Here is a 27,256-nt window from a genome sequence, read left to right as displayed (position 1 = left end):
GGATCAAAAATCATTCTGTTGCAAGTACATGGTGGCAGTAATGCTCAGTTAACTTTTAAGGGGCTAGTGGCAGAATTCTAGGGTCCCCCATGGCAATCATTGCTAACTCTGCATAGCTCTGAAGTCTTTCAGTGTGCTGTTGTCTGTAAAAGCACCTTCAAAGAAACAAAACTGCACTTGGCAGGAAACCCCAAATACAGGTTCAACATGATAATGAGCCTATGGCATAGCCAGGTACGGAGTGCTCTGTTATAACCAAGAAGCCTTGTCTGCAACACCAAATTAAAAGGTAAGTGATTGACATTAGAACTCTTGGCTGCTATTTTTGGCTACAAAACTCTTTATTAACTGTACAGTAATATTATGGCCTTTCACTTTAATATGGCAGTAAGATCCCAAATGAATAATTGGAAAGTTGTTTCCACAGCGTGGGTGGAACAGGACTGTCCTGTGAGGCATCTTCCAACCTCTGGATGATAAAGACCAGATTGTTACTGTACAGACCTTTACCCAGCTGGGCAGCATTTGGGGTGTAAATCTAAGAAAATGCCTCAAGACCATCTCAAATGACTCCTCTATCTCTAAATTCTCTTTTCTACCCTTTCTTAAACACATTTTTAAAAAATAGATTTAAACCTCAAACTTCAAGGTCCTTCTGCCTCAGCCTCTGAGTTCTGGGATTATAGGCGGGTAGGTATATGCCCTACCCTGCCTAGATCAGTATGATTTTATTATTAATTTATAACCACCCTCCATGCCCTTTCTCCTCATCTGCTTTTATTAATTCCTAGCCATCCTTCAAAGGTCAACAAGTTCCATTCTTAGGCAGACCTAAAGTTCATTCAGCTCATTGGTTCCCACCACCTGAACTCTTAGAATTCTTTATTTTCATTGTAAAATTCCTTTATTCATATATCCACTTACTTACTTTTGAACTCCCCAAGTGACCAGAAGAACAACCAGGCTTAAGACCCGCTGGCACAGGCTTTGCTCTATGGCAGGGAGAGGCTACTTCCTGCCTTTCCGAATCCTTTCCTGTCTTCAACTAATCAGGTTAATTAATGGTTGAACAATGGATATGAGGACAAGAATCTACAAGTGAAAATGTCTGAAGCTTTAAAATATTATCTTTTAACTACTTTATATTCAGTGATAAATGATATTAAAACAGGATGTACTAAATGTAACTTTGAAGCTGGGCAGTGGTGACGCATACCTTTAATCCCAGCACTCGGGAGGCAGAGACAGGCAGATCTCTGAGTTCAAGGCCAACCTGATCTACAGAGTGAGTTCCAAGACAGCTAGAGTTTACACAGAGGAACCCTGTCTCGAAAAAACAAAAACTAAATGTAACTTTTGCAATGATCTTAATGTTATGAGTCATAAAATTAAGAGAACTTTTAAAAGAAACAAATGACCCACAACTGATTGACATAATGGTCTCAAGAAGATCAGTCAAGGAGTGAATGAGGACCTGTACTATCTGTGAAAGGTGAAGATGTGGGAAGATGACATCATCTTAAAGTAGGGAGCAAATGACTGGGGCCAAAGTTACCATCATGTATTTGACTGACCTTTGAAAACACTCTATGGCTTCAGTACTTCATGAATAACTAAAGATGTTAAAAATAAAGACTACAGCAGGCAGGCTGATTTGTAGTACAGATGCAAACAGTGCTAATGCTCCAGAGCACAAGGAGCCCCCATCCTTGCACTTTACCATAAGGCCGTTCACCTTTAGGCATCCTCTATGGAAACGTTAAGTCACGAACACAGTTTACATCATGTATTGCTAAACGGCAACATGCACTGCTGTGCAATCCATCACAGAGATTTGGGAATATACAGCAGCACCTGGAAGAAATCAGCCTCTAGGATCATCTCCTGAAAGAACAGGGTAGGGCAGCTGATAAAAGCAGTACAGTGACATACAATATTCTCATTTTTAGAATTCTTTATCCCCTTCAGACTCAGCTGACCTGCTCTCACACCACAGGTCTATCACACACAAAGGCTTTGTTGACATTTTACGGGATGGGAAACGGAAAGCCAGCACCTGTCTCAGTGCCCTCCCATGCCACAGCAGAATTCTACAAATAAATACCCACTAGCCTGGGGTCTTTTGAGATAACCCCTAACAGTACTACTGTCCTCAGTGTCACTGCCATGCACTGCCCAGTATCATCACACTTTCAAGGGAGCTCCAGGGACAACCACCTTTTTCTCTTTTGTGTGTGTGTGTGTGTGTGTGTGTGTGTGTGTGTGTGTGTATTGTGTAGGTACTCATGGAGGCCAGAAAGGGGTGCTGGAAACTGAACTCGGGTCCTCTGGAAGAGCAGCAAGCACTCTTAACCAATAAGCCCTCCCTCAGCCCCTGCCATCCATCACTCTTCACGGTTACTGTTCTAGCACAATACCCTGCTTTAATACCCTGCATCGCCAAACCCCAGGCGCTCTGGATACTATAGGCTCTGTGCTCACTCAGGACCCTTTTTCTATTTTCTTCATCTCTGTGACTGACATTACCCTCCACCCACCACCTCAGGAAATAAAAATTCACATTAGATCCTCCTAGAGTCTCAACTAATGACTCACCGAGTCCACGACAGTCTACTCCCTCTAGAACTGACTTCTTTCTAAATCCTAGTTCACCCATCATTCCTATCTAGTGCTGTCTTCCTGTCTACCACAGTCCTGGCCCAGTTCAATCGGTCCTCCACAAGGACAGTGAAAAGCAAACCATACCACGATTCTGACCTATGATATCACACTCAATAGATGGCTCCTCCCAAAACCAAACAGGTAGAATACAAGTGTTGGCAAGGATGTCAAAACTGAATTTTGTACACTGCTAGTGGGGGTGTAAAACGAACAACGACTAAAAAAACAGTATGTGAGTTATTCACAAAGTCACAACCCAACCACCATGGGATTCTCTGGTGTGGGTATATACCCAAACAACTGAAAGCAGGAATTCCAATAGGTATTTGATACACCCATGCTCACAGTAGCATTATCCACACAAAAGGCAGTGTCCAGATGTCCCTATGTCCATAACAGATGAATATATAAACAAAATGCAGTACTCACATACTGCCACAAGCTATGACTCTGTTGAGTCTTGGCAACATACTAAGTGAAAAAAAAAAGTCACAAATGGACAAACTCTGTGATTTACATATATGAGGTACCCTCAACACTCAAGTTTGTAGAAGGAAGGTAGAGTGGTTATTGTCAAGGGCTGGAGGGGAGGAGAAAGGGATGCTAGTATTTAATAGGTACAGAGTGTCTGATTGGGAAGATGTATCTTTCGGTTTGGGTGGCCATGATGCTTGTTTAGTAACATGAATGTGTTTAATGTCACATAACTGAACATTTACTCAAAAATGCCTAGAATGGTATTTTCTGCAATTCATAACTTACACACACACACACACACACACACACACACACACACACACACACACACAGACAGAGAGATAGATAGACAGAGAAGCCACACACAGAGCAACAACAACAATTCCTCAGAACCGAGCCTAGAAAGCCTTGCTTTGCAATTCCCTTCAGGACTTGGGCCCAGCTCACCTCTCCCCTTACTCCTCCTCTCTCTTCTACTGGAGTTGCTCAGTTATGCTGGAGCGGGGCTCATACTACCTTGCAGCTCTTTGCATAAACACTGTCTGCAAGCAGCCAAGACAATGGCCTCTGTTCTCTCTCCATTGGTGCGATACATCTTTAGCCCTGTGTGCACCTTCTTGGTAGGATTTATCACAGTACTGTGGCAGTCTATTTGATTTACCTTTCTAGTAGACTAAAGACTTGATGAAGGCAAAAAGGATATTTTAATCTACTTAGAATGATACTTTTGGTGTGGCACATTTGAGCATCCAATACAAAGTGTTGATTATATATGTAAATAAATGCAAGAACTGTGGGAATCGTTCTTGAAGCAAAATAAGGTATACAATATGTACAACATCTTCTGCCCAGGAAAGCAGCTAGCTTTACATCACTCTGTCTAGTTAAGATCTAAAGGAGAATCCACAGGGACAAGTCTAGGAACCCAGTGTTCTACACCATCTACAGTAAGTTCACCAGGGTTGTAGGATCCCCAGTGCCAACTACAGGCAGTCACAAACTCAGGCATTTGCCATCAGCTTGAGTTTTAATGTCATTCCACTTAACATACACGCAGGACTCTCATTCCTTTCGAATCAGGTCATGAACAAATGCTAAGTAAAATCCAGAAAATCTTAGCACAGTCTGGAATGTTGAAAGCACTGGTTATTTGCCCAGAGTTGCTTTAAGGCTTACTAAGTGGATTCAGCTTCAACAGCTTCAGTATGTATAACTAGCTGTTCCACCTCACACTCTACAACCATCTATGTAATTGATGACTTAATCATAGAAATACTTATGAGTATGTAATTTTAGAATCCACTAGTTACAGAGTTTAATTCAACATGGGAAGAGTCTGAACCTGATCATGGAGCCCAGAGCTGTCAGAACAAATCATCTAAGGCTAGCTCTGGGGAATTCCGTACACTTCTAGAACATAGAGGCTCTCAAATCTAATATGGAAATGTACTCGGAGCCCAAAGAGACATACTTCAGGGACTGCTCCCCTCCCTCCCCATGTTCTTTGCTCTTTTCTGACATCTCCTTCCTAAAGGACGAAGAACAGCCAATCTTGACAACTTGGAAAACCTGACAAAGGTGAGGACTCTCTCCCCATACTGACTTGGCTCCTCACTGACAGGAGAGCCTGTAGCATGTGCACAATGGATTACTAGTCTGCAGTAAAACAAAACAGCAAACAATTACATAAATCTTGAAGAGGTTAGGCTAAGCAAAACTTGCCAGGCACAAAAGAATAAATGCAGTATGACTGTGTGTCCAGGAGCAGGTCAACAGAATGACCACGGTGTGAACTGCAGCAAGAGGCAAGGACTGATGGGAGGGCACAAGGGAGCTGTCGGGAGTGACAGAAATGTTGTATATCATACTGAGATGTGGACGACGACGACGACGACGACAACACTAGTGTGTCCCTCTGACAAACTGGTCGAAGTGCACCTTAAGCTCTCGTGTGTGTGTGTGTGTGTGTGTGTGTGTGTGTGTGTGTGTGTGTGTGAAGTACACCTGGATTGCAAAGGGAATGTTGTTCTTTTTCTTAAAGTCACATGCTTCAGATTTATAGGCTCTGTCTGCTATGGAAGGATGTTACTTCTCTCTGATGTACTACAGAATCACTCAAACCCTAGGAATAGAAACTGTGAGCACAGATGCACAGACTCATAAGGAAGCAAGCAGTTTTAAGTTCTTGTTCATACAGGTTGCCCATTACTAATAACACGATAAGGAGGCCCCGTTTGGGTAACCTCATCATAAATATATCTCTTATGCATAGTAAAAAAAAGTTAAAAAAAAAACCTTGGGCTACTCACAAGCCCCTGTCACATCCACATACACACACCACACATATATACATGCACACCAAGTCAATGGATATCACAAATACACTATTTCAATTATATTTTAGTGGGCTTCATACAATCCACAAAATGGGTGTCTATTTCCTGACCATTTTTCTTTTCCCTCCTTCTTTTGGAGAAATAAATAGAAGCTGTCATGTTCAACATTCGTGTGGGATTAGTCTACTGCTGAAGGCCGACAAGACATCAGGACACTCACCTGATGAGGGCCAGGTGCTGCTGTACAGGCTGATGTTGGAAATGGTCAGGCCACGGGTGATGAAGGCAGAAGGATGGCGAGGGCTGGAGGCAGTGTGCGGCCTGATACACAGGTGAATGGTTTGGACACCGGGATGCAGAGTATTCGGAATGTGGCTGCATGCAACAGGAGGCCAAAGCGGAGGATGCTGTGGGGCCAACCTCGGGATGGCACTCTTGGTGATTGTTATGGCTGGTCACAGGGTGATGGTATGGACAAGAGTGGCAGCACTGAGCTGACATCTGAGGTGTTCTTTGGTTGTCTAAAGGCAGAAAGGATGACTTAACTGTGCCATTAAGTTGCAGGCATCCATTTGGACTCGCTTTTGTTCTCGGGGCTTCTCTGGGTGTGAGCTGCTGGGCTGTGAGGTCTCCATCACTGGGGATGAGGGGGCAGGGATTGGTAGTGCTGGTTGAGATGCTGCCATTGCTCAGAAGCACAGAATCACTTCCACTGATCACAGCCATGCTCCAATTTCTTGGCCCTAGAAATGATAAAGATATAAAGCCATCCAGTTCTAAGCAGGCAGGAAAATATATAAATAAGGGAGACACTTGAACCATCTAAATGCAGCTCTTGGAAAATGAGGGCTCCTGCAGGAGTCACAGGCTAGTGTCTGCGAAGGGCCAGTCCCACAGAGCCCCCTCCTCTATCTACTGTGTCTTCTCTACCCTCACTGGACGCTCTCTCTACCCCACCCTTCCGCTCAGGAAGGGAGAGAGGGTAACAATGACAAGAACACCCTTCGACTCCTAATTCAGGAGCCGTGGGCAGAATGAGGGCGACACTGAAGGCGACTGAGCGCACAGTCAGGAGTGTACACAACCTTAAGGCTGGTTTACGGCTTAAAATCTCAACAATTTAAGATTTAAAATCCCAGAGTAAGAACAAGCCTACTGAAATAAAGATTAGTTAGCTAAAAATTCTTTCAACACCAATTATCAGGAATACAGGGTTTTCCTTCAGGCACACCATAAAAGTTGTTCATGATTTACTTTCTGTGTTGTATACAGCAGGTAACAGCTGCACAAGAAAAAAGATATTGTAGGAAAGATTTGTTTCACATTAAATCAGGTTCCCCCCACTTCTACCAAAGGGCCTGGGCCTTCCTATACAGGAAATCCTCACATGCTCTCAGTACCAGGAACACTTTTGTCCAGTAAACAGGCAACAGTAAAACTAGACAACCCTGATATCCCACCCCCCAGCAATCTGAACCACCCAGCTCATTCTGAGGAACATACACAGGAATAAAGTATGGGGATTTACAGTAAGAATAGTCATAAAATGCCACTGATCTATTCACCATACACATGGACTCCTTTAGATCCCTAACCTTTTGATGTGGCTTCTAGAGCAATCTCTCTCCAGTCCCTCCCCACTTCGGACATATATAAATGTCAAGAGAAGTGACCTCTTTTCTGTCTGCGTGTGTGCTCCTGTAACTTGGGTCACGCAGGTGCAAGAGTCCTGTCCTGCTCTCACCCACTCCATCAATTCCGCAGGGGCCATTCTGAGCAGAACCTGCCAGTGGAATGCACAAAGCCCCCATCTGGATACTGGTACCAGAGGGTACTCAACACATTCTGATGAAAATTTAGCATCATTGGTGTAATATTTATCTTTCAGATTAAAAACTATCTCACACCTATGCATAAACTCAGCTAATAAACACCACAAAGTAAGAAATTAATTACACATTGAAATTGTCTTTACAAATTGTCTTGCTAGGAAAATAAAGTATTTTAAACCTTGTACACATAAACTCAAAAGGTCTAAAAGGTCTTGCCATCACTTTTCAAACTAACTTGTCAGCTCCCAATCTCCTTTTGCAAAGGCTGTTGAGAGAAATTTTGAATTATGGTATATGAAGTAGCTTTCTCTTTCATAAAATCACTCTGGAATAAAGGCATTCAGTCTACACACTCAGATAATATCCCCCAAACAAAGCGGTGTAAATTCAGTGTATTATCTCAATCATAGAAAGCAAGGCAGGCACAGACTAAGGTGACTGGTCAGACCTAAGCGGTCAGCTACCACCAAGGATGCCCTGCCATCTCACTGATGTCCACTGACGTTCCTGCTGAGGAAGAGCACAGCTTCACACTGTTAACAGAAAGATGGGGTGTATGGGAACACTCCCAAATCAACAAACATGAAAGACATTTAAAGAAGCTTAGCCTTTTAAGAAAGCTAACTGAAACTGAATGTGTGTGGCTGTACGTAGGGAGCATCACTAGATAGGCTCTTGCAGGAACACTGACTAGAAGCCTTCACTTTTCCAGCCCCTGCCCCAGGCTGTAAGCCTGCTGCCATCCAGGCCTGCAGAGCCATCCCAACACAAGGATCTGCTGAGCTGAGTGACAGATGCACAGAAGGACAGGAAGGCACTTCTGGTTTGCAGGTTGGTTAATCACCAGCTGTTAAGATGGCATCTGAAATGGTCTAGCTTTTCATATTTAATGCAATCAATTCTACAGCCTAGTTGATCCTATTATCTACTGGCAGAGCTACTGGGTGGTTCTGCTTGGAAACATCTAGAAACAAGTGGTTCTACAGTAAACAGTTCTAAAGTGAACAGGGCTCAAGATAGTTTGAAACCAACTTATAATGCCCTCCAGAGTACCCTAAAATTGTCCCTAGATTCTCTTATTTCCATCCAGTTTTCTTTGTTCTGATTAAATCTTTGTCTTTATAACCAGAATCACAGCAACCATTCTCCTCTAGTCTTGCTGTACCACACCATCTGTTGTTCTGTAAGAGTTAAAAATGTTTGGATATGCCAAAAGAGACACTTAATATGACCAAATCACTTTTCCCCTGCCTGTGATAAAATGCAGCTTTACAAATGCTATTTAAAAATGCAACCTTTTTGTAACCTGGAGATATCTTGTCATGAAACAGGCACTAGTAAGTAGTACAGAATAATATGAACTCAGACTTCTGACTGCAGTTAGAGGAAATGGCATGTGCCCTCTCTGATTTGGTTTTTTTAATCACAATCATAAAATGGAAACAACCAATTGGACTCATAAGTAAATAAAACTCGAAGAGACAAAGTAAAAACAAAACAACTGTTTTAAGAAATATTGATGACTTGTTTAGGCTCAGTAGCTGTATTGGTATAAGGGTTCAGATGTGGTGATATATTTTGTACCCTAATAAAGCTTGCCTGAGGATCAGAAGAAAGAGGCAGCCACTAGATTAGACATAGAGGCCAGACAGTGGTGGCACACACCCTTAATCCTATCACTGGAGGCAGAGTTGATAGTCTGGATCTCTGTGAGTTCAAGGCCACACTGTAAACAGAGGCAGGCAGTGGTGGTACACACCTTTAATCCCAGTACTGGGAAGCACACATGCCTTTAATCCCAGGAAGTGAGGAAACAGGAACTAAGGCAGTTCAACTGAGACCCTTTTGGGTGAAGACTCAGAAGATTCATGGAGTTGGTAAGGTAAGAGGTGTTGGCTGTGGCTTGCTCTGCTTCTCTGATCTTTCAGCTTTCACCTGATATCTGGCTCTGGGTTTTTTATTAAAAGACAGTTTAAGATTTGAACAACATTCAGATGACCAAAATAGCAAAGCCTCAATCTGAAGTTAAGAGTTGACACTAAAGCCCACGCTGAGAAAGGCCAGAGATAACAGGAGGAAGAAAAACTGGTCTGCTGCTGGGATGGAGGGGAACTAACAGCAAAGCATACAGAGCAGAGGAGAATAAATACAGTAAGTAGTGATGCAGAAGGAGATTCTAGAAGAAAACATTGACCATTTTCACACGTGACAAATTCTGTGCTAAGTGTAATGGTGTGATTATAAAGGCAAGAGCAACAGTATTTATTGCGGAGTTTAAGATCAGTTTTGAATCATACGTAAAGAATAACTTACAGAGACAGTGATGTGCATGCCAGCATGGTCTCTTGAGAGCACCTCCAAAGAAAGCTTCCTCGGCACTCAAGCTGCACTCTGCAGGACTCTGATGGGTCACTATCAATCCATTACAAGCCACTAATCTCCCCTCACTTCAGCTTCCAATCCCATTTGTCAAGCACTGGGTGATCTAAATATGAAAAGAGATGAAACGATGTTTCCTAGTTTTAAAGCCCCCAAATTTTAGGATGGAAACTGAGAGAAGTGTAACTGCAAACAAACAGGTTGATCCCACCAGCCACTAACTGAGACAACGGATCAAATCACCTAAGTGTCCGTCTAAAGTCTTGCTTTCTTCTTAAATTTGTTGAAATACTAGGTGAAACTCCAGATATGTGAGAATAATGTGTATTCAGATACATATAAATATTTCATATACATATGAATAATATGCATATCACCAGGGTCTGGGCTACAACAGTTTAATGGTGAAAAGAGCAAACCACTTAAATTACAGTCAACAGAGAACTTAAGTTCTGCCGTATCTCGTTAGGTGTTACATATAACGGAAAAGAATGAGTCAGCTCGGCATGATGGTAACAGTCTAGAATTCCAGAACTTAGGAGCTGGGGCAAGAGAATGGTGAGTTTGATTCAACCCAAGCTACATAATCAGATCTTATCTCAAATAAACAAACAAACACATAAATAAATAAATAAGTGAATGAATGAATGAAAAAATAAATAAAAGAAGAAAAAGAAAAACCAGAAAAAGAAAAACCACATAGAACACAAAATAAAACTAAAAAAAAAATTAGTGATTTAGATCTGGATGTAATGGATGGGAAGAAGTCAGTGGACACCATTCTATACAAACAAAGCTATCTACAGAAAACTCTACTGCGAAGAATCAATGTGGTTAAGGTCAGCAGCTGCAGCTCAGTGGTAGAGAGCTTGCATGTGTGAAACTCCAGAACTGCCAGGAAACAGTCTATGTGGTTAAAATAAAGACTGTGTGTGTGTGTGTGTGTGTGTGTGTGTGTGTGTGTGTGTGCAGGGTCACCAGTTTGTGTGCTTAGAATTAGATCCTATGAAACACAAAAACTCACACTTCAAATAAAAAGAGCACATAAGCCGGGCGGTGGTGGCACACGCCTTTAATCCCAGCACTCGGGAGGCAGAGCCAGGCGGATCTCTGTGAGTTCGAGGCCAGCCTGGACCACCAAGTGAGTTCCAGGAAAGGCGCAAAGCTACACAGAGAAACCCTGTCTCAAAAAACCGAAAAAAAAAAAAAAGAGCACATAATTGAAAATCTTATTATATAATCATGATACAATCTGTCTGAATTATGAAATTTATCACTAATACAATATGCACCAAACTGTATCAATAACACAACTCACTTAAAGGATGCCATGGAACTACGCAATGGCTTCAGGAGCACAAAGGCAGCTAAAGTACATAAAGAACCATACAGCCCCTGCTTGGAACTGGAAGTCACAATTTCTAACAAGTCCAGAAAACTGCCAAGTTAAAATCTAAGTGTGCTGTTGAAGAGGATACACAGATGTGAGCCAGTTACACAGTAAGCACGTAGTGAAGCCATCACTACCCGTAACAAACACAGGACTCACAGCCTGAAGGAACAATGTCTTCCTTGCCATCAACAGCACAATAGTGCACCTCTTTGGTATTTCGAAAGCACTTTCACATTCATCATCTCACTCCAGTTGATCCCACTAAGAGGATCAGGAAAACAGATGTGGAAGGCATTACCCAGTCCATTCTGCAAAATAAAACTTGCTGTAGAGACTAAGTAAGGTGCCAGAGTCACACACCAATGATAAGGGGTGAAACTAGGGTGACAGATGCCAAGGTTAAGAGCGTTCTACCTTCTAAAAGCTCAGATGACGCATGTGGAATAACACTGCCTCCCCAGACTCACAGCATTAAGTAAATGGTTAAGACTGCATTCCAGTTCGTAGCCAAGCATGCTTTCAAGAGAGTGGGGCTCCCTAGAGCACATCCGCTAGACTAAAACGTTGAAAGCTGGCCCCATGCCTCCAAACTTAGGGGTCTGCTGGGGATGTGCTTAAAAGACAGGTTCTGGGGCTGGAGAGATGGCTCAGAGGTTAAGAGCACTGACTGCTCTTCCAGAGGTCCTGAGTTCAATTCCCACCAACCACATGGTGGCTCACAACCATCTGCAATGAGATCTGGTGCCCTCTTCTGGCCTGCAGTCATGCATGCTGTATACATAATAAATAAGTAAATCTTTAAAAATAAATAAATAAAAGCGTACACTGCCGGGCGGTGGTGGCACAAGCCTTTAAAAAAAAATAATAAATTAAATAAATAAATAAATAAATAACAGACAGGTTCTGAACCAGGTGCCTGGAGGTGGCAACCAGCCTCCAGCAACATGTCTGTGCTGCTAGTCTTTGGCACACATTCTCCAGGAAGAGAAAAACCTTAAACAAAGCTTCAAGGCAGCAAGGGCACTAGGCCTATGCAATGGCAAGAGGATGCACAATGCAAGGTTGGACAAAAGGGCTGAAGAAGGAAAAAAATTTTTTCTAATTAGGGTAGGGAAAGTAACACATTTTAACTTAAGTTCTAATTAATTTTCGAGTTTAACTATAGCTTATATCAATTCTCCCAAACTGTGTTGTGCCTAATTTTGATAACATATGACAGGATTTGAATCTCTTTGGTAAAACGTATATGTAAAGAATGAATTACCTTGCCTCTTTTTTCTCCAAACAGAAGATGGGTACACAAAAGGACTTCAAGTTTTTCTTTTCACAAAGGACTAAAGGCGATTTTGGAAGGATTTGTATCTATTATTTATCGACCTTGTTTTGGCAGGAAATTGTTCCTCTGACACTGAGTGATCTTACCCTAAAATGATGGCCTTGGTTCTGATCACCAGCGGCACGCTGGCTTCTCAGTATTGAGTACTGCGGCAGGAGCACAGCTTCTCTAAAGGTTGTGAGAGACAATGTCTGTGTGTGTGTGTGCCCGGTATCCTCTGCACGGTGCTCTTCAACTAGGGGGGTTTAGAAGGACGTCAGCCAGGCTTTGTCTCTACTAGTAGTTTTCCTCATAAAGCATTAGTGGAATTCTTTAAGTTACTTTGCTGTGTGAATCACTTTCTCAAAATACCTCTATGAAGATAGTTTAACCCATTTAAGAGAAAACTAAGTGTCAACAATATGAAAGTCTCTTCCAAATCACATGACTGGGATTCAATTCCACCCCAAGACTCTAAGGGCAAGGCTTTCCAATACGTAAAGATGACTCCAGTGAAATGCCAAGGTCAACAGTGTTTATAGGTTCACCAGAGATTACTAACATAAGACTCTGTCTGAAGACCCACATGAAAAAGCCTCTAAATTCAGTATTTCCCAAAATAGTTTAAAAGGTTATAATTTAACTTTCAAGAGTACCAGAGACATCTTAATAAATTAGAGGTGCTATCCAGCCATTGCTACATCACTAACTAGAAACAAACAAAAACAAGCCAATAGATCATCCTTACTCTCAGCTACTACTCAGATAACTTCAAAATAATGTAACAGTAACCTGAGCAAAGCCCATATGTTTAGTTTAGAAACTTAAGGAGAAGGTCTTAGAAAGAAGTGTCTTCTTAGACCTTCTGAGACAAAGTAATTTTTTTTTTTAGTTCATAAACTTTCTGCCATTAAACTTTCTTCCAATAAGAATATTTATAAATATTTCCACCTAAGCACTTAAAAACATTTCATAGGTTGCAAGAACCATACAAAAGTATTGTTGCTATTATTCTCCATTAGCGTAAGATGCAGCAAATCCAAAGCCATGCTTTTGATCTAATCCCACAACTATCTACCTATTTCATAGACATCCCATCAGAGCCTCTTTGGCAGCAGGGTGCTTTCCCACACTATCAAACAGACAAACTGACTTAGGTATGGGAGCTCTGGAAGGATTATAGCTCTTTTTCATGAGAACTTGCTATTTGACTACTAAATTTACATTATCAATTAGGTAGTGTTAACTTACACAATAACAATTACTACTTTTGAAAGTGAAATGTACAAAGCATTTTACCATTATATAACCTCTCTGAATATATATGTAATATATAAAGACATCAAAGATGATAAACCATAACTGCTACATATCTTTCTACAAATCTACCAATAGTATTTATAAAAATTTAATGATATAGCAGAAAAATGGAGAGCCTTTGCCCACTTTTACACTAGAACATGATAAAAGTAAAAAAAAAAAATCCTTAGGAAGATAGTAAATGCACCAGAGCAAATCAGAAAAACCCCTGAATTTAGCTAGCTAGAGATGCGTCAGTTGCCAAGGCATGAATTTATACATGCAGGGATAAGTTAAAAAGGGAATTTAGGCTTATAGAAACACCACTCCTATTTTTTCATTTGTTTTATGTCCATGTTCCTTTGGCACTGGGTCTATATGCAGGAAAAGATAGGGGTGTAAAAATGAGATTTCTTGCTTACCATCTGGAACAAAGGATGCTACCATTTTCATTTAGCATGAACATCTACCTCCCTAACTACATATACTTCAAGAGCTCTCTCACATACTGCAATTAAGAAAGCAGTTCTTTTTTTTTTTTTTTTTTTTTTTTTTTTTTTTTTTTTTTTTGGTTTTTACGAGACAGGGTTTCTCTGTGTAGCTTTGCACCTTTCCTGGATCTCGCTCAGTAGACCAGGCTGGCCTCGAACTCACAGAGATCCGCCTGGCTCGGCCTCCCGAGTGCTGGGATTAAAGGCGTGTGCCACCACCACCCGGCCAGAAAGCAGTTCTTAAAGAGCCACAGAAATGATCACACCACACAGTACCATGTCTCAAATTCACATTGTAAGTGAGCATCATGAGAGAAATGAGACTCATTATCTTTGAGTCTGTAGTTCAGAGGTTAAGTTCCATTAAATTGAATTATTTTTAACTCTAAATCTGGAGTACTGTGCTAATTCATATAACCAAAATTACATAAACTAAAGCCAAAGAATCTTTATAACTCAGAAATGTCAAACAATGGTAATAAAAAAACAGGCAAAGTCCTTCTAAAGGTGGTTTCCTAATTCCCACCCCAACCAAGGCACACATCTGGATCACAAGTCTGAAGGGAAATGCAATGGATACAACAGACATTTGCAAAACCATAGGCCTGTTACAATAGTCTCCACATCAGCTACACATCAGAATCATTTCAGTAATGTATGTTTTTTAAATTACAGAAAGAGACTGCTAGCCAGCAATTCTAATTTCATTCATACTGTAATGGTATGGCCATCAGTGATTTTTTTTAAAGCTCCCAAGTAATTCTAATATGAAGCCAAGGCAGCAATTACAGTTTACATAATTAATATTCATAAGTTTTTAAGAGGAGCCAACTGTCACTCAACACATCTCCACTTGTTCCTTGGTGGCAGTCCTTGCACTGGACGGGCAGAGGCAAGGACACAGTGCAGAAGCCTTTCTAAGACATCAGCACTTAATAAAGGAGAGACAACTGCAGAATCCCTGTGCACATGTACAGAAACCTGAACAAACTCGGTGACTTGTGGGTCTGCTGAAGGCAGTTTAGGAAATAGCTAATTTGACAAATGAGTTTATTTAACCCTCAAGAAAAGTATATCCATAAGCACTGGTCAGTTTCTAAAGTGAACTCTCGAGCTCCACCAACAGAAGAGCATGTTCCCCGAAGTTCACTCCAAGAAAAGGGGAAACAATTCTGGTTGCACTTTGAGCATCTTAAATTTCTAATGCCACAGTCACAGAACCTACAGATGACAAGGCTGCTTCCCAGCTTCATATCCCCACCAAATAAGAATTACCAAGTGTTCTGGAAATAAAGCCCTTGGGATGTAAGTCTTTGTCTTGAGGTCATCTGAACACACTCTTCTCAAGAAAATTCAACTTGCAACAAGGCAACTATCTTCTTGACTCCAGCTCTTCTTGGTCATGCCGGATCATATCACTGAGGCAGCTAATGGAGAGTAAGTCACAGGCTCATCTGGAGACATCACAGCCACGATGCTTAACCCTCCACCCAAACCCTCAGAATTTATCAGCTCAGAGTAAACACTCATCACTGAGGTAAGTCAAGAAGAAAATCTTCCTTTCATTTATTGCCACACTAAAGCATGTGAAAATTTTTTTTAAAAAAAGCTCTCATTTTGTCAAAAACTGGGATTGATTTAAATGGTAATGTGTTTACTGAGAATTAAAGTTCCCCCACAAATGTGTTTGTCCCAAGCCCCCCTGCTGATCTGTGAACTCTGAGCAGTAGCAAATCAAGTTTCTAGGGCAGCTTCCCAAATGGGTCCTTCCCTGCAGAGTCTGGCCCAGACAGAATGTCTCAAGGGGATCTTTTAGTTTATTGAGCAACTTGGGAAATATCACTCAAATATTTGTATGAAACACTGATAAGGGCATCCTCTTATGAAAGGACTCTGAAACTGTTTTAAGCTTAGAAAACACTGAATTTGTAAAGGCTTTTTCTTACTTCAATTTGATCAGTATATTTACTTTTAGTATTGCCAGGGTATAATTTTCATAACTATTTTTCTATTCCTTACTTAAATTATCACTACAAATGCTCCTGAATTCTGATACATGCTTTTTTGTATGTATCAGATGAACAGTTCAGCATTTACTGTTGACCTGGGATTTTTGTTTGCTTGCAAAAGTAATTAACCCATATTTTTAGTTAAATAGGTAAATGTCCCTATGAGAAACAACTACTATGCTCCTTGTGAGTTTTCTTATAAACTAAATATGAAGGCTGGCATTAAATGATCCTACTTAACAGTAACTAAAATGAGAGAATAAAAGTAAGGTGAAGAGAACAGCCCACTCTGTTTCTCAAAGCCAGCATATGTGTGTGTGTGTGTGTGTGTGTGTGTGTGCGCGCTATACAATAGATTGGTAGATCAACCAACTAAAAAGCATATACTCATTCCATATCATAAGCCATTCACTGTCTTGATATTATCTCAATTTTATTTCCTGTGTTGGGGTATGATCACTGATTGCAATCTTTTAAAAATAGGAAATGTTCAGTATATGTCAATGTATGTCCAGGTTATCCAACATACACATTAATGTTTTAAGAGTCATACTGTGAGAATGCTCAGACTCGATCCCAGGATTCGCAGCAGTAAGGACAGAAATAGAAGAATTGAGAAAAACAACCATTGGAAAGGAGATTTCTCAAGGGTTACCAAAAAGGGTAATTGGTTCAATATAAGGTAGGAAGATAAGAGTTGACAGTTGAAAGTCAGAGGAATCAGTAATAAACAGATCATTTTACAAGCTGAGACAAGGTTAACATGTGTTTCTTAAACTGCACTGTAGAGCAATCATTTCAGACATTGCATATTCTTTATAATCACTACAAGTAATTGATGGTCACAATTCTTAATTTCAGGTGTATAATGTAAACTACATAAAGTACGAGACATTCCAAATGAAGTGTAATTCTTTACATATTCTAATGTTCAGTATTTGACAGTAAAAACATCCTAGCGTCACCAATTAGAGAGGCAAAACTAAAGAGTAAATAAACAAGATAACTATTTCAGCACACTAAAAAGCAGAACATGCCATTAGGAATTAAAGCCATGGAAGCAGAGAGCCCCCTGCCTCCAAGTCCAGGGCTTACTTCTGGGTCTAGTGCTGGCCCAGCCGTCAGAGCGAACTGCAGCTCCTGTCTACAGATGTTAGGGTCTAGAATCATCTCTACAGGTAAAGGGAGTGAATTTCATTCTTATGTCCACATGGATACTTCTCAGATAAGGACAATTCTTAGTAAATCACAAAGCATGCTCTGAAAGCCTTGCACTGTCCCTGCTGAAGGGCATTTTTGCTCACCAGAGACCGGAATGGGAGATGTTAGCTTTCATTACCACACAGAAACATTCTTTACAAATTAAGACCAGTATGAACTTTTTTTTTTCTTTCTTTTTTTGCCAGTTACATATAAATTATCCATTCTCACTTGAAACAAAAGTCATTCTAGAAAAACCTATTTTGTTGCTAACAGGACGTTAAGCAGTGATACCAATCCCAGTGCAGCCATCACTGGTACAATTAAAGAACATACAAGGCACAGCGTTTAATTAGCTCAGACGCAGCTCGGAGGGGCACACTGGGCTGAACATCTGAAATGACCTGGGGAAACTGAACCTGCTGCTGATGCTTAGCTCCCGAGGGGCTCTCTTCATAGGCTGGAAGATTAATTCACTACTCTTTAAAAATACTTCATTGGCAGAAGCGAGTAAAGTGATTCGTTACCTATCTTTTTATCAGCTGGTCACGGTAGGGGCACATTTTCAATCCCCCCCCCCAACCCGATTCAGGCAGAGATTAAACAAAACTCGAAAGGTAGGAAACAATATACTCCACTTTAAATCTTAGGTTTCCTTCCAACTCCACAAAGAAAGCACATTTTAATAAACTTTGGAATAGCAGACCTTCTTCTACTGTACCAAACTACACACTCAAATGAACACTGCACGATTTTTAAAGTAGTAAAACACTATTCAGAATTTACACTGGAGAAAAAGTAAGCTGGATTTTAAAATATAGCCTTAAAAAAGAGGTTCAATTTAAAAAGAAATTCCTTTAAAACAACAAACACCCACCTAGGAAGCAGAAATAAAGACATTACCTCCTGTTGAAAGAAGAAACTCCTTGCTCAGTTTGATCTGCAAAGGCTGGCGGGCGGGCTGGCGGGCAGACGCAGGCAGCAGAACTCAGCACAAGAGAAAGTAGGAGCTCACAGGAGCAGAGCAGGAGGGGGAGTGAGTGGCAGGCACAGAGTGCTTTGAATCAGCATGTGAGGGGCTGGGACTTCTGTGTTTGCTCTGGGATAGGACACGGGAGTTTTTCTCCTATTTAACCCCTCGGGGCAAAGTCTTAATAATGGTAACAGCTGGCATACAGAGGGACTTGATCTGAGCACCGAGGTCAGCCAGCCAGGATATGAAGGTGACATGTAATTTCTAGCCTTTTCCTGCTTCTACAGGGAAATTGCAACAAGGGCTGTTTTTGGTTATAATGTCCTTTGATCTTCTGGATTTAGAGTTACTTAGAATAAAGCCACGCTGGCTGATACTGTTTGCTTGCTCAGCCTAGTATAAGTACTACAGACTCAGTTTTCTGACATGTTGGCTACTACCTCTAAACTAACACAAATAAACACCAATACCTGTTTATTTCCACCTTCGGGAGCTTGTGTTCTTTCACAAATGGCTTTTGAGATCCTGCTTTCAAAGTAGAAAGTTCACAGTTTTAAAAAAGGCAGAGTCTGAAGGAGGAGGAGGAGGAGGAGGAGGAGGAGGAGGAGGAGGAGGAGGAGGAGGATTAGCCAAAGCAGTGATAAGTGGTTTTTTGTTGTGCTGTTGTTGTTGTTGTTTTCAATTTTCCCAAACAAAAATAGGCATTGGCTAAATGGCTTTAACACTGCTTTTTATAAACAGATGGTTCTAAGGATGCCAGTGTAAAATTCTATATAAATCTTTGTAAATCCCTGCACACAAATACATTTATAAATGATAGTCTTTTAGAAAGCAAGTGAGAATGTATTGAAACCATAAACTCTACTCTTCATGTCTTTAATAATAAAAACGTGTGAACAGTTTTCTGCCAAGACACGCTGATTAGATAATTACATGAGGAGTGGATAGTCAAGTTTCCAAAGCACAAGCAGGAGAAATAGGTGGAACTGGGCCTCATCAAACAATGCTTCATACATCAAAGGACAGTCTCAAGAAAGTACACACACACACACACACACACACACACACACACACACACACGAGAATAGGGATATATTCTCAAATTATATATTTAAGTGCCTACCATCCAGATACATGTTTAAAAACAAAAACCAGAAGTCATCCATAAAAGGATAATCCACTTTAAAAGAGGCCAAGGTTTTGAAAAGGTGTCTCTCAAAACACCCAAGTAACTAATATACATTAGTCATTTCAGGAAATAGAATTAAAACCACAAAGAAATGGATATTATTTCATATCCTCAAAGACGGTCATAATAAAGAAAGAAGAACTCAAAACATCATCAAGAGCAGAGAAGCCAGAACGCTTCCATGGTGCTGGTGGCACTCTAACAGCCTAACATCCTCAGTGAACCACTAAAATCAGAGTCATCACATGATCCTGAAAGTCCACTGCCAGGTACAGATGGTGCCTAGCATCAAATGCATTATTTCTGGGTTCATACTCTGTGAATCTGCCTGTTAGATATAACTTACTTGTAACCCTCTAAATAATCCCTGTGGTATTTTCACAACTACTGCAAGAGGGGAAAACTTGACCTGCTGGTACACAACGTCCCAGGGGAGACCAACAGGTCCCTATCTGGCAGCTCACTGAATGCCACATTTTTCACAGTGTTTGTGCTTTCTGTTTGTAACCTCACTGTTTTAAGGGAAGAGCTGCCTGGGACGCACAAATCAGAGAAAAATGTAGGTGTGAAATAAACACTTTCAGGCATGAGTTACACTGCTGTCAGACATGAGTGTTACTATTAAGGAACAGCAATATACACCAGGGAAGCTATCTCAAAGCAGAAGCACACAAAGCCAGGTTTGTACTGATTATCTGATGGGAATGTTGTGAACACGGGCTCACAGGAACACAATCCTGTATCTGGATGATTCACTGTTCACTTGCTTTCAGTGAGTTTCTGGACTTAATATTCACAAGTGATAACTAATTCTATGTACCTAAGAGAACTGAAAACAAGTTCTTGCAAAATGTAGACATAAATACTCAGAGCACAAAAAAAGCAGAAAAACCTGCATGTCCGTCAAATGAGTAATGGATAAACATGTTACCAATGTGTCTTTCCAACACAATAAAATTCAACCATGAAAACAGAGAAGTGCATTCAACAGCATGAATCAACCTTGAAAACCTTGTTAAGTGAAAGGCAGAAACAAAAGGCCACATATTCCATGACTTTATTTCTATAAAGCATCCATAATAGGTAAACCATGAAGACAAAAAACAAACTAGTGGTCACCCTGAGCTGGGGGGGTGGAGCTAGCAGTGGGGACTGGCTGCTTATAGGTGTGGAGTTTCCTTTTGTGATGAAATGTTTCAGAATTAAACAGGTGCACAATGTGGTGGAAATCCACTCAACCAGACACGGAAACAGTGAAATCCTTGATATGTTAATTATGCCTCAATAAAAAAAAAAAAAAAAAGTGCTGTGAAATAATCCTCTTAGACACTGTAAAGATTTGTCACTTGAATTGGTTTAATAAAACACTGATTGGCCAGTAGCCAGGCAGGCATTATAGGCAGGGTGACTAAACTGAGAATGCTGGGAAGAGGAAGGGCAGAGTCAAGAGTCACCAGCCAGAAACAGAGGAAGCAAGATGAGAATGCCGTACTGAGAAAAGGTACCAAGCCACGTGGCTGTGAGGGAGCAGCCCCCACCTTTTACAGGGTTCCTATGAGGATGAGAGAAGAATAAGGAACTTGCAGATAGAATGATAGGCCTAGCCGAGAAGAATAAAAAAGACAGAAACACAGGATAGCTTTTGGAGGACCTGGATCAACACCCAATGGCCCAGAACTTTATTCAAAAGGGCTTTTTATAACAATGCCAAGGGGATGGGCAAAAGACCTCCCCTTCGCTAGATACAACCAAGTGTAGACCCTTCCAAACACCTGTTACCCAGGCCCGTGGTCCAATCATCCTTATGCAGTCCTGTTGGGTAAAGTAAGCTCAGATTTCAATAGGAAACCTCTGTGGGCACCCACATGTGACTAAACATAGATAAGAATTATGGGTTAATTTAAGTGTAAGAGCTAGTCAGTAATAAGCCTGAGCTACTGGCTGAGCATTTATAAGTAATATTAAGCCTCTGAGTCAATTATTTGGGAAGGGCTACTGGGTATTTGGGAGTTGCTGGCGGGACATAAACTTCTGCCTACAGAAAGGCATAAAATTCTAGCCATAAAGCCTGTGGCTCTCAACTTGAGTGTGCCTCAAAATTCCCTAGAGGGCTGTGGATACACAGGTTACCGGGTCATGTCACATAGATTCTGATGCTGAAGGTCTTGGGCAGGGATCAGGGTTGGAGGTAGGCTGGAAATTTTGATTTTCTAGGAAGTCTGGCCTGGTGAGAAAAATCTTTAAGAAGCACTGTATTAAAGACAATGCCTAGGATCCTAAAGGTAATTTTTCACCTCTACATCTCCTAAATGTACCTAAAATACAGTTAACCTGGAGGTAGGGGGCAGAAAGTCAGGGAGAGGAAGGAAGGAAGTGTTTAGGTGAGAAAAAATATTAGTCCCTGTCTTAGGGTTTCTATTGCTGTGAAGAGACACCATGACCACAGCAACTCTTACAAAAGAAAACATTTAATTGAGGCTGGCTTACAGTTTCAGTCCATTATCATCATGGCTGGAAGCATGGAGGTTGGTATGCAGGCAGACATGGTGCTGAAGAAGGAGCTGAGAGTTCTACATCTTGATCTGCAGGCAACAGAAGGAGACTGTGTACTGCACTGGACATATCTTGAGCATATAAGACCTCAAAGCCTGCCCCCTCGGTGACACACTTCCTCCAAGGCCACACCTACTCCAACAAGGCCACACCTCCTAATAGTGCCACTCCCTATGGGCCAAGCCATCTAACACATGAGTTCATGTGGGCCATACCTATTCAAACCACAACAGTCCCTATCATCAATGTCTGATGATTTGATGTCACACATACTCCAAATACTGTAACATCTAAAAATCCTCAAGAAAAAAACTATATTAACTAATTTAAAAAGAGGGTATTTTAACACTCTTTGGTCACCTGCATAACATTTTGGTTTAGTTTATTAAAATGACTAAGACCATTTCTTTGTGCTTCTCCTTGCAAAAAATGAAAATGCTTTAGAGCTGATCCCATACATGGCTTCAAGAAACTCAGTACAGTGTTACAAAAACCGAAGGCCTAACTCTCCATCTCCCAAACCTGTACATTGTCATTTGCATTTGTAGCAGCTGCTGATTTCTCTTTGACCTCTTTTCAAACTCAGGGTGTGTATACAAGCAGGCAAAAGAAAGTACTATTGGTATTATCATATGGTGTGTGTGTGTGTGTGTGTGTGTGTGTGTGTGTGTGTATTATAAAAATATAAAGTACTATTTTATAAAACAACAAACATGAATAATTTCAACCCTTTCAGTAGGTTTCTTAACATTATTCAGAACAAAAAGGGAAATGTTTAGTGACCTTGTGAAGTTCTAATATTCTCTGAAAAGTGTTTTACTTTTTATTGTATAATTTGGATTTCTTTCTTCTTTGTGAAGTCCAGATGAGCATAGGAGAGGGTTTAGTGGGCAGGGCGGCAGAGGCACACTTAGTACTTTTTAAAAAGTGAAAGGAAAGAGCCGCTCACTGACAAACTCCTTCCCAGCTGTAGTGGGTAGCCATTCCAGCTAGACTAGAATGCAGGCTTTGTTACAGATACTCATCAGCACCGACATGCTGCCTGCTTTCCTTACTGGTGAATGTCAGAACGGCAATGGATGAGTAAGCTGGGAAACAACAGAGCAATACTCCAGCAAGGTGTTTTATCAGTTTGGTCAAGCCAGTAGCTTAGTAATTTGTAAATATAAATTCATCAAAGCAACCCCAGCAAAGCTACAGACAGTAGTCCATGCTGTGTGTTAGTTTGTGGCACACAGATCATTAGATACCTAGTAAAGATCTCGACCAGAAGCCACCATTGCTCAAGACACACCACGGTTCAGTAAAGACCGAGAAACCCAGGCTCTGCTTTCTGAGCTCACAACCTGTGAGTAGTCACTTGATCCAGATGTTACATTCTCCATCTACAAAATTTCAATGTCAGGAAAGATGATCTCACAGGCTCTGAATTCAGTTTTGATAAATTTGGAGGCCATTACAAAAAGATAAAACAAACCTGGTTTGACCATTTAAGATTATATTCCAGGTTATGTCAGTAGATTAGGAACAAAGGCAGAGTAAAGGTAAACTAGCAAACCAGTCAGCGGCCCTGTGCACTTGGAAAATGTGCATCAATCTTCCGTGCTCCTCTTATCTGACAACTGTCATCTGTTAATCTCCTTATCCCAGTTCCTGCTGGAAACCCTATCTCCAGATCTGTAATTCTCACAAATGAAAACTGCCCTGCTTTCTCTCTCACAGCCTGGCAGCTGAAGAATGTGCTCTTCCCCCGCCTCTTCTCAGGGCCTCCAGCTCTAATCCACAATTCCCCTGGCCATCTTTACTTGCTTACCATTAATTTACTCAACCATCACAGTGCAAAAACCTCCCCTAAACCTGCTCTCTGAGTCCCCTCATGCTTTGTTCTCCCAGATTTGGGGGTGTTAATGAAAACAGCCTCCAGAAAGGGAAGGGCACCTATAGAATCAGCCTCCTCTAGGAGGCTCTCTGTGTTGCTGTGATTCCCATCTGCCAGCTTCTCTACTGAAATCCACAAGGACACTGAAAGCCCAACCATGCTCCCTGCTGGAACCCTTCGGGCAAGTGATGCTGTATATTTCCATACAAGAAAAGGAAACTTAGATCCTGAGTTTCTTCAACACTTCCACCTCTTCCTCAAGTCATCTAGAACTTGTCCATTATCACTTGCAGTGTCTGATCCTCTTTCCTAACATAACTATTTATGCTATTTTGGGTACCCTTAAGGGTAGCCACATGCCACAGGGACTATTGCATCTTAAATTAATTTAGATGTAAAGAAAGCGCATCAGCACCACTCTGGGTGCTCAGCTGCTGAACTGCAGAGTGCAGACACAGCTCCCTGCAGCGCACACAAGGCTGCACAGCCAAGCTCTGGCTCCAGGACACAGGGCTTTGCCTCCTCCGCCCTCTCAAGGGCACCTCCATTGTTCCTTCCTTGTCAGCTCCTCCACTCACAAGAACTCCGGAGCTTTCTTCAACCCAAGAACTCCCTTCTTTGGCCTCCTGGTCCTTGGGCTTCTCAGCCGACCTGTTCCTGTCTTTCAACTATCACACCCAACCCAGGCCTCATCCCACACTCCTCCTCTTCCCACACTGATACAACCGTTGCTTCCAAAATGAAATTCAGTAGTCCTTTTCTAGTATTCAGCTTTGTTTGCATCTCTCCACCTGCCCACCCTGCCAGCATTCTCTTTTCTCCTCCTTAGCTCCAGTCATCTCTGCCTTGTTGACCTCCACCGCATGCCCTGGCCTGACCCTCCTGAGTCTCCTCCTCTAAACCTGGAGCAGGACGCTTTCTTTTGTTTTCTTTGCCGATTCCTGCCTATTTCATCACCCCCAACTTCTGCTGCTTTATTTTGCAGCTTCTGTTGTCCGAGGACAATTCATTTACATGTCCCACTGGCTGTTCAAAGCCAACAATCTAAAACAAATTGTCAGCATCAAAGAGCTTCTTGAGTTTTCCTATTCTTTTTATACAAATTTTATTTTAAAAGTATAGGTGTTTGCACCATGTGGTTGCAGTATCCATAGAGGCCAGAAAAGAGCATCATAGCCCCTGAAACTGGGGTTATGGTTATGAGCCACCACGGGAATGTTGGGATTTGAACCCTAGTCCTCTGGAAAAGCAGCCAGTGCTCTTAACTGCTGAACATTCTCTCCAGCCAAGGGTTTTTGGAGCTACTTTCTCAGTTACTTAAACCCACAAATTCCACTTCAATAGTTATTTATGGACCACTAGAGCTATGCTGCATCCTGAGGTATAGTAGGAGTCACCTTTGACCTTTAAGCAACTACAACATTTTTGATTCCCTCCCTAGCCATTGTCACCCATTTCTTCAATCTCACTCCCTCAGTCACTTAGTTGAATTTTTCCTTGGATAAATTGTGAGCCTAACAGATGTGATTAGTGCATAGTTTATACTTTTTCCAACCTATGCAACATAGAGTTTCTATATTCATCAGCAGAAGAAACAGATCTCATCAAGTTGCCCTCGTTCAGAAAATGCTAATGGCTCCCCGTCCCAGTGCACAGAAGTTCAGTCATTTTAGCTGGAATACAAGATCCATTCTTGAGGTCCCTTTTCTCTCCCAGTCAGATGCCCTCCAAAACATATTTTGCTTTCTTCCTTGTGCTAAGGGTGTAGCTCAGTGTTAGTTAGTGAGTTTGCCTGGCATGCTGGAGACATTGGACTCAATCCCTAGCATGAGGGATGCTGTCGGGTCACAGTGGACCTTGCCTTGCACTGAGCAAGTCTGCACACGTTCTCTCCATATTTACACTATGCCTTCTACCAGCAATGCCCTTTAATTACATTTCCAACCTCTTCCCACAATCCTTTTCTTTGTAAAACACATGCCTAACCATGTCTTCCATGAAGCCTTCGATGATTGCCTGAAGCAGAAATCCTAACATCCTACTCTGAGTCACATGACCCTAAGAGCTCTATTACACCACTTATCATATGGCAATTTTAAATTGTTTTTAATCAGGGCTATTTAGATCTCTCTTCTGCCTTCTTAATCTACATTTAAAGGCAAAGGCTCTATTATGTTTAGGCCTCTGAGGAAGGTATTATAAAGAACAGTATACTATGTGCTAAGTTAAATATTTACACTTAACAAATGTTGACTAACCAAGTCACGTTTCACAATCTGTTACTATTATACATGTTGCATTTTTATTATGCAGAGTGTAGTATTGAAATCTAGTCTGTAAAACAGAATTTGTATAGTCTGTATACAAAATCCTATTTTCCTGCTGATGTATATAGGCCCTAGGGACCATTCTCCCCACAGCTGTGGGAAAGAAACAACAGTCCAGACTGAATTCATGTCAAGTCTGACTGCAGTGTGTTGTACTACTGAGTACTAAAGCACTACTGAGGACTAAGGAGAGAGGGAAGTGGCTAGCCACCTTTTCCCCGAGCCAGCAGCAGTCAGTTCAGGAGCTAATATGCAAGCTCATCCTCAGAGAGCTTCTCAACTCTCTTGTTTTTGTGGAAGGATTTTCCTACGCATTAACAGAAGTATTTTTAAACAACAACAAAAGAATTTTTCCCCTCCACATTGTAATTAATCTCTACATTACAGTAATTAATCTCTAGCTAATCTTACTGTGGTGAATCTGATCTTTGTGCAAAGCATCATGAAAATGTACAAGTGTAGAAATCTTGGTTTTTATCTTATATATTGTTTGCTTGATTTGATTAAAATTAGAAAATCATATGCATCTTATCAACAATACAAGAAATATTTTGCTCACTTAATATTAACTTATTAGTTAATATTCACTTAATATTAACTAATAAGCTATCAAACAGTTTAAAGAGGTCAGAAACTGGAATGTGTATTTTAGAAGAGAAGGCATGGGCATTGGTGGGTCTCAGGGAAGAAAGTCTTCCATTCTCCTGTAGAGTTTGGGAGACTCCACAGCAATTCTAGCCTCCTTCAACCTACCCAAAAGAAATTATTATTAAAAACCCCAAGCACTTGGGAGGAGATGGTAGGAGGATCAGAAGTACAGGTCATCTTCCACCATCCATACAGTTCAATGCCAGCTTTTCTCAAAACATCAAAGGGAAAAACAAACAAGCCCTGCCTTTTTTAATGTAAAAGTTAATGCAAGGCCACTTTATTGCAGGTTCCA

General features: G+C 41.2%; 1 protein-coding gene across 1 annotated transcript in view; it reads right to left on the bottom strand.

Moving 5' to 3' along the window:
- The window catches only part of Disp1 (dispatched RND transporter family member 1), a 165,263-nt gene that overhangs the window by 43,319 nt on the left and 94,688 nt on the right, over positions 1 to 27,256 (bottom strand). The window contains exon 3 of the mRNA XM_059280215.1: positions 5,695 to 6,217. Coding sequence (XP_059136198.1) covers positions 5,695 to 6,200 — 506 coding nt within the window. The 5' untranslated portion in view covers positions 6,201 to 6,217. The remainder of the gene's footprint in view (positions 1 to 5,694; positions 6,218 to 27,256) is intronic.

This window comes from Peromyscus eremicus, chromosome 15, assembly GCF_949786415.1.
Source record: "Peromyscus eremicus chromosome 15, PerEre_H2_v1, whole genome shotgun sequence".
Classification (NCBI taxonomy): domain Eukaryota; kingdom Metazoa; phylum Chordata; class Mammalia; order Rodentia; family Cricetidae; genus Peromyscus; species Peromyscus eremicus.
Note: the sequence above shows the minus strand (reverse complement) of the source record. Positions and strands in the feature narration are given on the sequence as shown.